This window comes from Anomaloglossus baeobatrachus, chromosome 2 (genome assembly GCF_048569485.1).
Source record: "Anomaloglossus baeobatrachus isolate aAnoBae1 chromosome 2, aAnoBae1.hap1, whole genome shotgun sequence".
Taxonomy (NCBI): Eukaryota; Metazoa; Chordata; class Amphibia; order Anura; family Aromobatidae; genus Anomaloglossus; species Anomaloglossus baeobatrachus.
Window position 1 is genome coordinate 126325184 of NC_134354.1, and position 14121 is coordinate 126339304.

At 43.3% G+C, this 14121-nt stretch overlaps 1 protein-coding gene across 5 annotated transcripts in view; it reads right to left on the reverse strand.

The window, feature by feature from the left end:
- The window catches only part of MYO1C (myosin IC), a 207211-nt gene that overhangs the window by 16343 nt on the left and 176747 nt on the right, over nt 1-14121 (reverse strand). For all 5 annotated transcript variants that reach the window (XM_075335325.1, XM_075335323.1, XM_075335321.1 and 2 more), the window contains 6 exons: nt 14090-14121; nt 12449-12542; nt 8028-8083; nt 6887-7022; nt 3504-3574; nt 542-639 (listed from right to left, as the gene is read on the reverse strand). The exon at nt 14090-14121 is cut by the window's right edge and continues 52 nt beyond it. In XM_075335325.1, the coding sequence (XP_075191440.1) occupies nt 542-639; nt 3504-3574; nt 6887-7022; nt 8028-8083; nt 12449-12542; nt 14090-14121 (487 nt within the window). The remainder of the gene's footprint in view (nt 1-541; nt 640-3503; nt 3575-6886; nt 7023-8027; nt 8084-12448; nt 12543-14089) is intronic.

The window sequence follows — 14121 nt, forward strand, 5'->3', positions numbered from 1 at the left end:
AAGTAAATGGGTCAGTGAAAAATTAAACACACAGAACTTTTTCAACTTGGGTAGACGCCTGTCAATTTTTGATAACCCATCTAAATACAGCCTTAAAGGGGTTGTGCAGTACCGCTCACTGCCGAGGACGTCACATCTGCACATAAAGTGCGCACGTCACTTGCTGATTATTCCCACATTCTAACATATATGTGCTGACAAATTTTCCTCAGCGTTGCTCACCTCCCTGTGAAAGGCAGCGCTGCTGGGACAACCTCTCAGAGCCCGGATTCTAGTATAGTGGGAGCAATGAAGCCACAATGCAGTCAAATTCTATTCTGAGGGTATGGCGTGGCTTCTGTGGTATGGTTTTCACGATGTGGTTTTGCAGTAATTCAAGGTTTTACCTGCATAACCATGTAGTCCTTATCAATCTGACAGCTGCACTAATTTGCGGTTAAATAGCATGTCTGCATAGTTAATTCATTTCTAATTGCATCATGCTCATAATTTGGCAGCTACATTAGAGTCCTATGCTGATGGACGCATACGATACACTTACCTGCCCTGGTTAATGTTGATATTGTTGAATTTTTCTGCTATTATGGCAAGTTTTGTGAGTGTCTCAATCACGTGATCGCTCTGCAGCACCACATCTCCCTGGAGGCAAAAATACTAGTTATAAAATATATTACACATCTTCATGTGTGGGAACAGACAAACCATCTAAATAAACAATCTTAGGCCCTGTGCGCACTGGAAAACGGAATTTTCTTAAGAAAATTCCGCAGGGTCTGAAAGATTACGGCACACGCGGGAAAACCGCACCCGAAAACTGCATGCGGTTTTCCGCGTGCGGGTTGGTACGTGTGCTTTAATGCATTCAATGCAATAAAGCACATTGAAAAAAAAAAGAAAAAAAAAAAGGTAATTTCCTTCTGAGATAGATAGTAGATCGATAAATAGACAGATAGAAGAATAGATAGATAGATAGACAGAGGGATAGATAGATAGAGTCCCTGTGAGCACACGCTGCATTTCTCCCGAGCGGTAATGTGAGTTCACATTACCGGCCGTGGGAAATGCCCTGTGGTTACCTCTGCTGTCTCGCTGCGAGGCTGCATTCAGCCTGTGTCTGTGTCACTCGCTTCTGGATGCAAGCAGCGCAAGAAGTGGATTACGCCGGACCTGTGGATTACGCTGGAGCTGTGTCTTTGGGAGGGGTTAATAAAGGGGTTAAAGAGGAGGCTTTTTTGTGTTTTATTTAAAATAAAGGATTTTTCGGTGTGTGTTTATTCACTTTACTTACGGGTTGATCATGTCAGCTGTCTCATAGACGCTGCTATGATCAAGCCTGGAGTTAATGGCGGCGATGCGCTGCCATTAACTCGTTATTACCTGGATAGCCACCGTATCACGGCATCTGGAAGAGCCGAGGACACTCCGGGACTGTCGCATAATGCATGCGACAGTCCCGGGGCAGCTGCAGCTGATATTCTCGGCTGTGGGAGGAGGGGGGGGACATTAACCCTGCCCCCCGCCCTCCTCAACCTGAGAATGTGTGTGAGTGATGTGTGTATGTTCTATGTCTGTGTGTGAGTGTGATGTGTGTGTGTTTACTCTGCTCCGCTTCATCTTCCTGTAATGACATCACTTCCCTGCGGCATTTCACAATTACATTGCCGTCAATGGAGTGACATCCCGCAGGGACCTGCGGAAAAGAAGTGACATGCAATTGTTTTTGTTGCGGGAATCCCGCAGCAAAACATGCAGCTGTCAAATTCCGCATAGTGCGCACAGCATTTTTTTTTCCCATAGGATTTGCTGGTGAATCACTGCAGAGATGTTATGAACATTTTCTGCAGCGAAACATGCAGCAAAACCGCAGTAAATCTGCGGGAAAAAACGGTAAGTGCGCACAAGGCCATAACCAGTAAATAGGTAATAAATTGCCTTTCGGGATTCAAAACCTCAAGGGGGTATTCCCATCTTCTAGGCATGGATGCTAGGCTTTATTATGTCATGGTCCAGGCTCTGAGATCATAACTAGTGATGAGCAAGCATGCTAGGTACTGCTCACTACTCGATTGAGCATCAGGGTGTTTGGGTACTTTTGGAGCTCGGCCGAGTATCACGGGTGCTCAGATAATTCGTCTGTGAAACAACAACCACAACGCACAGGCTCGCTTTACTGCATGATGTGTGCGCACACCCCTGGGAGAGACAGTCGCAGTCTCTGAATGGCTCTCACTGGGGATAAAACATTCTCAGACAGTGTGACCAACCCCCCCCCTGAAAATAACCTGCTCTCTCGCTTGTCAGAAATGCTCTGTATATGGCTGGCTGTACATGGGCGAAGACACGATGGCCAATCACTCACTTTCCATAATGCTCGTCAATCACATTGAGCTTGTCTGAGCGTCTGACCAACTCAAATCGAGTAATGAGCATTCAAGCATTGTAGTGCTCGCCCATCACTAATTATCACCACTTCTATGAATTAAGGGGCCGATGTGCTGATTTAGCACTGCATCCCCCTCTAAGTGTTCCCTGCACTGCTGCATCTGACTACAAAGTTGTCCATGGTGTTTGAGGTTTTGAAGGTGAAAAGTACTGTTACATGCACTGCTATTGGTCGAATCAGAAACTACATAATTTGAGATAAAGGATCTAAAAGGGAACCGGTTACCCGGTTTTTCCTATATAAACTATAACCACCACCTTTCAGTCATCTTTAATAACACAAATGCAACTTGGTCATAAATGCCCAGTTTCCCACCATACTTAAGAAATTGCCTTTTTATAAATTGTACAGTCTGATGGATGTTCCTTGATAGACATGGCTGACATCTCCACAGCCTGTTGTACCTACACAACTCGTTGGGTGCGCTGGTGCAAGTGTTGAACAGACTATGTGACAGGAGACATCAACCATGCCAATGAAAGCACAAGAAATGGCGACTGAGGACAGATAAGGTGGTGAGAGACTGGTTATCATCCAGGGGGGTAGACAAATAAAAATATATATATATATATATATATATACACACATACATACACACACACAAAATTATATTATTATATATATATATAAACAAATATATATATATAAAAAATATATACATATTTGCATATAAATTTTAAACTATGGGCAGCAGGGCATTTATGAACAAGATACAGTAATGTCTTTAAAGACAACAGAAAGGTGGTGGCAATAGTTTATATAGGGAAAACCTGGTGACAGATTGCCTGTAACAGTGTCTGACTAAGAGGTTTTCAGCCCTAGGTGGTTTTAGTATTTTAATGTGGATTGATGAGACACTATATAGTATATTATATATATATATACACTATATAGTATATATATATAATATAATAATATAATAGTATATATATATATAATATATTGATGAGACACTATATAGTAAGATATATATATAGTAAGATAAATAGGTCTACAGCAAAAAGGAAGATACAGTATGCAGTACAGTATACAGTATACACATCATAGTGACGTCTGCTACCTTTTGCTTGTTGTCTTCACATTTTACATGGAGAACAAAGAGGTTATCGCTCAGACTGCTGACGGAGATTCCTGAAATATAAATGTACAGATATAAGTGACTTCTCTTCTGACCAGTCCTCTAAAAGCAGAACGCGTTGTAATAAAGCTGCTGCATGTCAGTGGCAATAGAAACAGCGCTCAACAATTCATGACAGCAACACCCCAGGGAGCGACAGGAACATTCACTGCATGTGCTTTATGTAGCAGCATCTGAAGCTTGTGTTATCTAGAACATTAAACTAAAATATATTGCATGTCATTATAGGTCTGTAGTCAGAACAGGACAGTCCCGTATCCCGGAATATTAAGGAGGTGCACAGCACATAAAAGCAGACACCTAAGGAGTAAAACTTAAAATGAAGGGCATGTGCGCACACAGGCTTTTTTTTTTTTTTTTAGAAAGTTTTGGGGCAGAAACTTAGAGAAAACTGTGCAAATGTCTAATCTCCTCAAAAACAGAGTTTCTGCCCCAAAAATCTTAGTCAAGCAGGAGGAGGCAGCACTGGGTGGGAAATAGAGCTGGAGTGACGGAGGCTTCGGATCTACTATAGCTCAAGCCTCATTTGCATATCAATTCAATTGCTGATTTCTCAGTAACTGAGGAACGGACAGGCCTTGTAAAGGTATTTTTGAAAATGCTAGATGCACATATAAATACGTTTCTACTGGGGGTGGGAGGTTAAATCCTGCTGACAGATTCCCTTTAAAATACTATTGATATAATTCTAAATACACCAATATATTTAATAAAATAAACTGTTATAAAGCAAAAAAAAAAAAACACCCCTGAAAAACAGGAGGGAAATCTTGAATATAGCGGATATGGTGACTTTTTAAATAAAATAAATAAAAAAATAAATAAAAAATAAATAACTATCAACATCTAAATTATTAGGATGTTTTCAGCCCGGAAGGCAAAGCACAATGAAGCAAAAAGCAGAGTCCAACCCACAAAAACTGCATTAAAAATGGTGCCAAGACGGCCTTCTGGAAGAAGGTGTTGGAGGCTATACAGGAGGTCACGGGGATTACAGTCCCTAAACGCCCAGAGGAAGCCTTATTATTTATGTTTAAAGTATCAAAAAGATCTACAAGAAATCCCTGTTGGGACATCTCCTTCAGGCCGCCAAGACAGTAATCCCACGGAAGTGGAAAGTATCTGACCCCCAACCCTGGAGGAATGGGTGCTGGAGGTGAACATGATTCACCGAATGGAGATGGTGATGGCCCAGTCACGAGGACAGACTGCGGAGATAGCCACTAAATGGTTCCATTGGGAATAATTTCTTTCTGGCCCAGGGTTCCTTGCACTATACTAATCTCCTGGACAATTGACCCCCTGGCATGTATTATTTACAGTAGCCATATATTTTCTTTCTTTTCTAGTTTACAGCCCAACGAGCGACTTACCAGACCTGGCAAACATGCCCCCCCGTTTTTCTTCTCTCTTTTCTTTGTCAATTTCTTTCTTGTACTCCTCTAATCGTGCCCTTCCCTCCTTTTCTTTCTTACCCTTTTGTTTTACTACTCTTGGTGTAACATGTTAACCATGTATTTATGTATCTATATTTGCAGTGTGACTGAGCCTGCTGCTTTGATATAGCGTGATGGCTCTTTGTATAATACCTCTTTGATAAGTTGGTTAACTGTCATGCGTTTTCTTACTTTCTTAAAATTAATAAAATTTTAAATTGGAAAGAAAAAAAAAATGGTGCCAAGATACACTTTTTTTTTAAATTAGACAATTCTGTCTTTAAAATATTTAAAAAAAACCAAAAACAAAAAAAAACCCACTCCTATTTAGCAGCCTGATGGCTCATCACTTTAGCTCTTGGGTCCTTATTTTAATGAGTCGCAGAGTTTATATCTCCTCCTCATTTCTCCAGTTTGTTCCATATTAATTTTTTTTTTAATTCTAGAAGCATTTTCCTAGACTTTCTGTAAATAATCCAACTGACTGGATCCTGAAATGAATTATTTGTGCGGCCGGTTTCACACATCCGACGTGCATGTTCTGAGTATTGACGGCGATGTGTGGACATTACGGTACATGCTCCAACTGTGAATGTCGGTCGTGTGAAACTGGCCCTAAAAGTAACGAATGATCACAAATTGTAACCAATAGATTAACTCAAAATTAGTCCTGGAGCCAAAATCTTAGTCACTAATTGAACACAAACCGTGGTGAGTGGGAACAGTGACAGCTTCACAATGGCTAAAAACCAACAATGAGGCAGAACAGTTTGTCTCATAAAAGTCCTTTACCTTTGAAGAAGCCAAAAATGAAATGTTTTGTGATTAGAGACAATAACCAACTGGCTCATTATGATCGTGTCTCATCTAAGACGAGATAATTAATACAGGAGAATATATTGCTCCAGATTTAGAGATGAGAAACGTTCACACAAAAGGACAAACCACTGCTCCTCATCATACGTCAACTAATGATCCAAACCTCCCAGACATTAGAGGTGGGCCAATTCCAATTAAAGTACAATTAACTAGATGACTAATTAGGGGCTGGGGAAGAACAAAAGCGTGATTTACAATGTACATTATGCAACCAACATGATCAGGGTCTGAGAAAATATTAACAACAGGGGTGATGGCACTGACCATGGGCCACGTACAGATGTGCTGCGATTTCAATGTGTGTAATTCAGGTCTGTGGAAAACCACATCCACTGGAGACAAAAAAATGAGCAGAGGGGTTGACCTCTTTCGCCAACCATCTGCCCACAGGCTCAGTTATGTGTGGAAAAAAAAACAAATTGACCTTTAGTTACCCTCCCGAGGTCAGCGTTGTGTCTCCACCACTGTTCCAGTCTCCAATGCTTAGCTGAAGCAGTCAATCGCTAGAATCATCGGTTCAAGCAGTTTACTTTGGCAGCACCGCTGAGCTCAGAGATTGGCTGCAGCGCTGTCAGCATTCAGTCACTGCTGCAGCCAAGCGACAAACAGTGGGCCAGCGTTGAAGACTAAACGCCGGACCTGGAGTGAATAAGTAAAGCTCAAGTAGTTTAACACCTAAAAGAGCCATCAGGCAGAAGATTGATGAAAGTGTCCTGCTTAAAGGGTCCTGCAGGTATAAAAGTCCACAACTTTCTCTAATATATTTTGATAACGTTCCCCACTTTAGAAGCTTAGGGCTTTTCTCAAGACATGTTTTCGGATTCTAAGTGAAAAAGAATATTTTTATTCAGGGATTGCAGACAGATCTTGTAAAGCAATTTAAGCAAAGAATAAACATGACATAAAATAAGCCATCTCCATGAAAACTAGGTACCATTTAACAAAAGACATAACAGAGAGGATACCATCAAATGTTGGAAAGAGTCAAACCTGTCAAATTGGAATAATCGATCCTCTGCTTTAGTTTGGCTTCTTCCACAAGGTAGGCAGCATTCTGACCGAGCAGCAGTTGTCTCCTCCGCTGCTTGTATCCCTTTCGGTCATACTTGACCACAGGCACCGCATACTGTAAAGACGGATGTGTATTCTAGTTAGTGCTATAAAAGGAGCAGACCTATACCTTCAAAAGGCAAAACAGGAGATGAAGGGAACCTGCAGAAATCTCACATTTTGCCTGAGCCGAGTGGAAGAAACAGTCTGCCAGCTCTCACAAAAGTAAACGCTGCAGACGATCAATGGCTGTCGACTGACCGCAGTGCTCACATTAGTTTCCCATCAGACGCTGCAGAGAATGCTATGAAGGAGAGGTGCCGCTTCGGAAGGAATGGATTTATTTCCCGTACCATTATTAAGGAGTTGTCCATGAGACAGTGAAGTCCAGGGACTTGAGCCTATGATTGACCAATCGCTTGTACTGTACTGTATATGGCAATATTCCCATGTTGAGAGATAGCAGCATTTAACAGGTTAATAGCTGCGAGTGGCGCATGGGTGCTATTACATGCAGATGCCGGCTGAATAACAGAGCCAGTGTCTGCCAGTGATGCTTCAATCTCAGGAACGGAGAGGAGACTGCATCAAAGAAAAGGACCAGACAATGATGTAAACGTATAATATACGTTGGAAAGGGGTCATAAAGCAATAATGACGCTGTGTAATGGAGGGAAAAAATATTAATATATTTAGCAATAAGGGATCGAAGAGACCAATGGGATACGATGTGCCCAATTCATTAAGAGGCACATCTTGCCACTAACGCGCTTCCACTAGAAACGTTACTGCAGTCAGGGATTAGAGTATATTTATGGCGCAAATTTTGACGACGCTGCCGGGTGGGCTTTGCCATTGCCCTTCCCAGCTCGGTCTCCTTTGGTGACGCCGACCAAGACTGGAGTAACAATGGCAAGAGATCCAAACATTTTGCGCAATGTGGTGTTTGACATCAGAATTCTGGCCTGAACCCCTCGATGCATTAGTCCCCAAGACTTCATGAATGAGGAAGAGAAATTAATTGTTTTTGTTTATTAATGCAAAAGTAAAATTAAACTCAAATCTAGAATATTTCACATACCGTTAATCCCTGGTTTTCTAATTGTTGAAGTATTTTAGTGTTGATCTCATCATTGCCTGAAAAGAAAACAGAAAAATTAAAAATACAACTTCAGAGATTTTGAAAAACTTTAATAACTGGTCATTTCTCATCCTCTACAGAGGTAATGCCTTGCTCAAATGTCTTTTTTCCCATATGAGTAAAAAAAAAGGGAACAAATCTTCAATGCGCTGGATCAGAATTTCATCAGTGTTTGGTCAGTGTTTACATTTTGGCCAACAGTGATTTTCTAAAAAAAAAAAAAAACCCACTACATAATAGTGTGGGTTTTTTTTTGTGAGTTATTTTCTGCATTCATTAGAATAAATGAAAAATGTTGTAAAAACGCTTCAAATCTGCAATGAATTACTTACAGCAAGATGGGCTGCAGTGTGTACATCGCCCTGGCCAAAAACTAGTACTCTACCAGGATACAGCTAAACCCCCACTAAAGTGGAAGCGTCACAGGTGCAGGAGGAGCAAATCACACACACACACCTCCATGGAATGGAGGAGGGCGAATGCTAGATGATAAAACTGCACACTAGTGGCTTGCATAGAGCGCTGTTCACACATGCAGATAACACAGTCACAAACCCGCAGCCTATTAGGTGACGCCCATACTATTAGATCAGGCGGGCTGCCAAGCCGTACCCCACTGTGTATCATGCACGGACAGACACTCTACAGTGCAAGGCCCAACAGAAAGGGGCCTGGCTGTATCCTGTCCAAAAAAATGAATATGAGGTTTTTGTTGGTATTTATGGCCATAAAAACGTAAGCCTACAACCCGCGTCACGGAACCTCATGCTTGTAGGTCCCTACACTAAATATAAACATAGCAACAAAAAGAGGAAAATATCCTCCAAAAATTTTTTATTTTTATTTTTAAATCTGCAATGAAATAATAAGCAACGTGTGAATCAGACTTTAGTGATGTCATTCACATTGCTGGCACTAAGAAATGCTTCAGTTTTTGTGACAAAACTATGTGGAAAAAACCTGACAAAAAACACAGCAAATACTTAACGTCAACATACCCTGACAGTCTTAAAAAGGGGCAGCTCACAGATTGCACATGGATGGCAATGTGCGCGTTCAGTGATTTTCACAGTCCCATAGTGGATGATTTAATAATAATAATAAATAATAAAAATAATATTTATTCATTTATATATATATATAGCGCTTTACATACATTGGTAACACTGTCCCCATTGGGGCTCACAATCTAAGGTCCCTATCTGTATGTCTTTGGAGTGGGGAGGAAACCGGAGGAAAGCCACACAAACACAGGGAGAACATGCAAAATCCTTGCAGATGTTGTCCTTGGTGGGATTGGAACCCAGGACCCCAGCCCTTCAAGACTGCACAGTGCTAACCACTGAGCAACGAGCTGCCCTAGTGCATGCCAGTCTTAGGCTACTTTCACACATCAGTTTTCTGCATTCAGGCACAATCCTTTTTTTTCCTGATCCAAAGGATCTGGCAAAAAAATGTAAAACCGTATCCACCGGATCCGGTTTTTAACGGATCCGTTATACCGGATGCGTACAAAACCGGATCCGGTGGATACAGTTTGCATCCGTTTTTGCATCCGGTTTGTCCTTTTTTTTTTTGAAGGACCAGCTTTTTTAATTAATTTGGTGCATGCACAGTTTACAAAAACGGATCCGGCAGCCGCATCCATTTTTTACCGCATTGCGCCGGATCCGGCGTCCATAGGCTTTCATTGTAAAAATCGCCGTATCGCGCCTTAGGCTACTTTCACACATCAGGTTTTTGCCATCAGGTACAATCCGGAAAAAAACGGGTAAATCGGATCCGGTACCGCATCCGGTTTATCCCCATAGACTTGCATTGTAACCGGATTGTACCTGATGGCTTTGCGTTGCATCCGTTTTTTTCCGGATGCGGCAAAATTTATCAAAGCGGCGGCCGGAGGCAACGTGTCTTGCAACGTTTTTTTGTCCGGCAAAAAAACCACATCGCGCCGGATTCGGCACGATACGGCGTGTTTTACAATGAAAGCCTATGGACGCCGGATCCGGCGCAATGCGGTAAAACATGGATGCGGCTACCGGATCCGTTTTTGTAAACTGCGCATGCACCAAATTAATTAAAAAAGCTGATCCTTCAAAAAAAAGGACAAACCGGATGCAAACCGTATCCACCGGATCCGGTTTTGTACGCATCCGGCATAACGGATCCGTTAAAAACCGGATCCGGTGGATACGGTTTTACATTTTTTTGCCGGATCCTTTGGATAGGAAAAAAAAGGATTGTGCCTGAATGCAGAAAACTGATGTGTGAAAGTAGCTTTAATGAAGCGCTCGCTGGAGTTAATGGACTTTATCACTGCTTAATGAATCAGGCCCCCCTGGTAGCCAGCGTGCCCAGCCACCAAAAATGTACACCAGCCAAGGGCTGTCATATTTCTAGAGTAAGTTATTCTGCTTTATTGTATTGTAACAGATGATGAATTTGACAGGTGAGTGTTATGCCTCATCTCGCTGACGCGAGGTCCATTTTGGATTAGCTGGCCAGGATTGATAACTAAACGGTAAAAGCTGCAATATTTTTGTGTAACAGCAGAGTTGTGCAAAAAATATTGTGACTTATTAAAGTGTATATAAAAGGCGTAAGCACCTTGAGGAATTGTCCATATTAATTTATCCTGGTAATTTTGACCTGTAATTCTAATCAATAAAGGACAAGTAGGACTTTTTCCCCAGACAGTCCCCACAAACAAGGACATCAGAAGAGACCCACAGACTATAATGGCTATACAGGGCTAGAACATATCTGTGAAATAGGACGTCTGAATAAGGCCTAAAACAGTTTGTTAGCTACTCTTTGATCTCTATGAACATATACAAATGTGCAACTTAGGTGCTGGAATAGTATTCCTACAAATATCACAGTAAACATGACACGGTTGTTAAATATGCCCATACTGTTACATTTTAAAAATCTAAGGGATTCTAATGTTAGGGATGTGATTATCATTATTATGAGTATATAGGAGTTACATGGAGATATCCATAAAGAACAAGATTTAAGATGTTGTTTGAACTGTACCCCACATATCTCTTGGCATAAGACTCAGACAGACAGTCTGGGCTATTCTTGTGACAAGTGAATAATGCTGACATTGCTTAATATAAATGAGGAACCAAGCACATTACAGTAAATTGTATATCACAGAATAAGCTGTTCTACTTTATCCAATAGGAGACGTGTTACGTATTCTTGGCACCTAGCCAATAAGGTTATATATATTTGTAACACTTCCGGAAATAAATCAGTCTTGCTTTCTATTCATATCTGAGCACGTCTCTCTGGTGTGAGTGAAAGAGAGGGTAATGCATGCTACCACGAGTGACTCATAATTTGGACTGCAGACAGTTTAAGAGGGATGCATGATTAGATTGCATCAACCTAAATTACGGCCTTCTCACTAAGAGCGGAAAGAGTTTAGTTCACGGTACAATCATAGTCATTTATTGCAAAAGCTACATGCAGCCTTGAGGTTTTTGATAAATCCCATTAAATTATTTTGGGTCTGTTGGGTTATAGACATACTACAGGTCAAAGCATTCCCCCCTCCGGCTCGCCCTCTCTTGGCCTCCCCCCTCCGGCTCGCCCTCTCTTGGCCTCCCCCCCTCCGGCTTGCCCTCTCTTGGCCTCCCCCCCTCCGGCTTGCCCTCTCTTGGCCTCCCCCCCTCCGGCTCGCCCTCTCTTGGCCTCCCCCCCTCCGGCTCGCCCTCTCTTGGCCTCCCCCCCTCCGGCTCGCCCTCTCTTGGCCTCCCCCCCTCCGGCTCGCCCTCTCTTTGCCTCCCCCTCTGGCCTGCCCTTTCTTTGCCTCTACCTCTGGCATGCCCTCTCTTTGCCTCCCCCTCCGGCTCGCCCTCTCTTTGCCTCTACCTCTGGCCTGCCCTCTTTGCCTCCCCCTCTGACCTGCCCTCTTTGCCTCCCCCTCTGACCTGCCCTCTCTTTGCCTCCCCCTCTGGCATGCCCTCTCTTTGCCTCCCCCTCCGGCTCGCCCTCCCTTTGCCACTACCTCTGGCATGCCCTCTCTTTGCATCCACCTTCGGCTCGCCATCTCGTTCGCTCTACATGCCTCTCCTGCTTTCTGTACATGCCCCTCCAGCTTGCTCACTCTACATCTCTCTATAAGCCACACATAAATCATAAAGCAAATGGCACTTATGATGCTGAAATTTCAGTAAGAGGGAATTACAGACAATAGCTCTAATGAAAATTTGTGACTACAGTAGATTCTAAAAATCTGGTCAATCATAGTTTTACAATGGAAGCGTAAGACACAAACATCCAAAAAGGGAGAGGCAGGCTCTGGCATTGCTCTAGAAGATCCTTATCTGCACATATAAATCACTCACCGAGTCGAGTGTTTATGAATAGTCTTGGAACGCTCTGTGGATAATTGTCTTTTTTGTCCTTGAATATTTCACTTGCGACAACTTTCTGTTCAAGCTGAGTAAAAACGAAACAATGCCCACATTTACACATAAGGGTATATTTATATATTTCGGTGAATATTAGATGCGAGTTGTCTCAAAGAAATGTTTCTGAAAATAATTGCATCATGGTTAAAGGAAGATTGCCTCTGCAGGGGCACAATGAGTATTCTTTTGTGTTGTGGCCATGGTTTTCAATACAAGTGGCGCTGCATTGTGATTGACAGCTTTCAGGCTCTGTCTGGCTCAGTCTTATGTAGAGAAATGAGTACAGCAGGCAGCATCGTACAGCACCATCTCCACATATATAATATACATAACATAATGTGGGCGTCGTAGGGCATGTGCTTGAATCTCTTAAAGGGATTCAGTCAGCAGGTTTCTGCTACATGGCAGCAGATATACTTAATCCTCTAGTGAGAATCTTCTACAGATAAAACAATGATTTTTATCAAAACTATAGCAACCAGCCCATTAAGTGATATCACTGGAATCAAGGTCGTTGCCTCTACAATATGCTTTTTCCAGATTAGGTGGAAAAAAACTGATGACCAATTCTCTTTTAGTTGAGCACACAACAGCTAGGGGTGATGGTGAGTGCGGCCTGGAGAATATTAAGTTTTAGGAACCAAGAAACTAGAGACAAGAATCATCCTAATAGACAGAATTTGATAACATTTCTATAGTCAAACCCATCAAGGTTGATGGTAACCGTGTCTGCCTCTTTCCGCCGTCTCTGCCTCCCTGGCCGTCTCTGCCTCCCTGGCCGTCTCTGCCTCCCTGGCCGTCTCTGCCTCCCTGGCCGTCTCTGCCTCCCTGGCCGTCTCTGCCTCCCTGGCCGTCTCTGCCTCCCTGGCCGTCTCTGCCTCCCTGGCCGTCTCTGCCTCCCTGGCCGTCTCTGCCTCCCTGGCCGTCTCTGCCTCCCTGGCCGTCTCTGCCTCCCTGGCCGTCTCTGCCTCCCTGGCCGTCTCTGCCTCCCTGGCCGTCTCTGCCTCCCTGGCCGTCTCTGCCTCCCTGGCCGTCTCTGCCTCCCTGGCCGTCTCTGCCTCCCTGGCCGTCTCTGCCTCCCTGGCCGTCTCTGCCTCCCTGGCCGTCTCTGCCTCCCTGGCCGTCTCTGCCTCCCTGGCCGTCTCTGCCTCCCTGGCCGTCTCTGCCTCCCTGGCCGTCTCTGCCTCCCTGGCCGTCTCTGCCTCCCTGGCCGTCTCTGCCTCCCTGGCCGTCTCTGCCTCACTGCCTCTGTCTGTCTCTTTAACGGTCTGTCTCTTTCTGAGTGTGTCTCTCTATCCTTCTCTCCACCGACATATTACCTCAAACATAAGCTTCTAATACGAACAATGTATTTCGTTCCTATAGTATCCAATTACTGCTCCTATTAATAACTTAATAGCTTGCAGCTCCATTGACTTAAATAGAGGCAGATTTTTTGGAGAGTAACTGTAAAGTGCGGGGTTAAATTTTCCCGTCAAAACTTAGTCTATGACGTTTCCTGAGTCACATGGGGTGTCTGTGCTGGCTCCCATCACTACTGTGCTGCTCGGTTTTCATCAGTCCTATAGACTTTACCTGTTGTTTCCATTCAGGGCTAATTCTTCTGC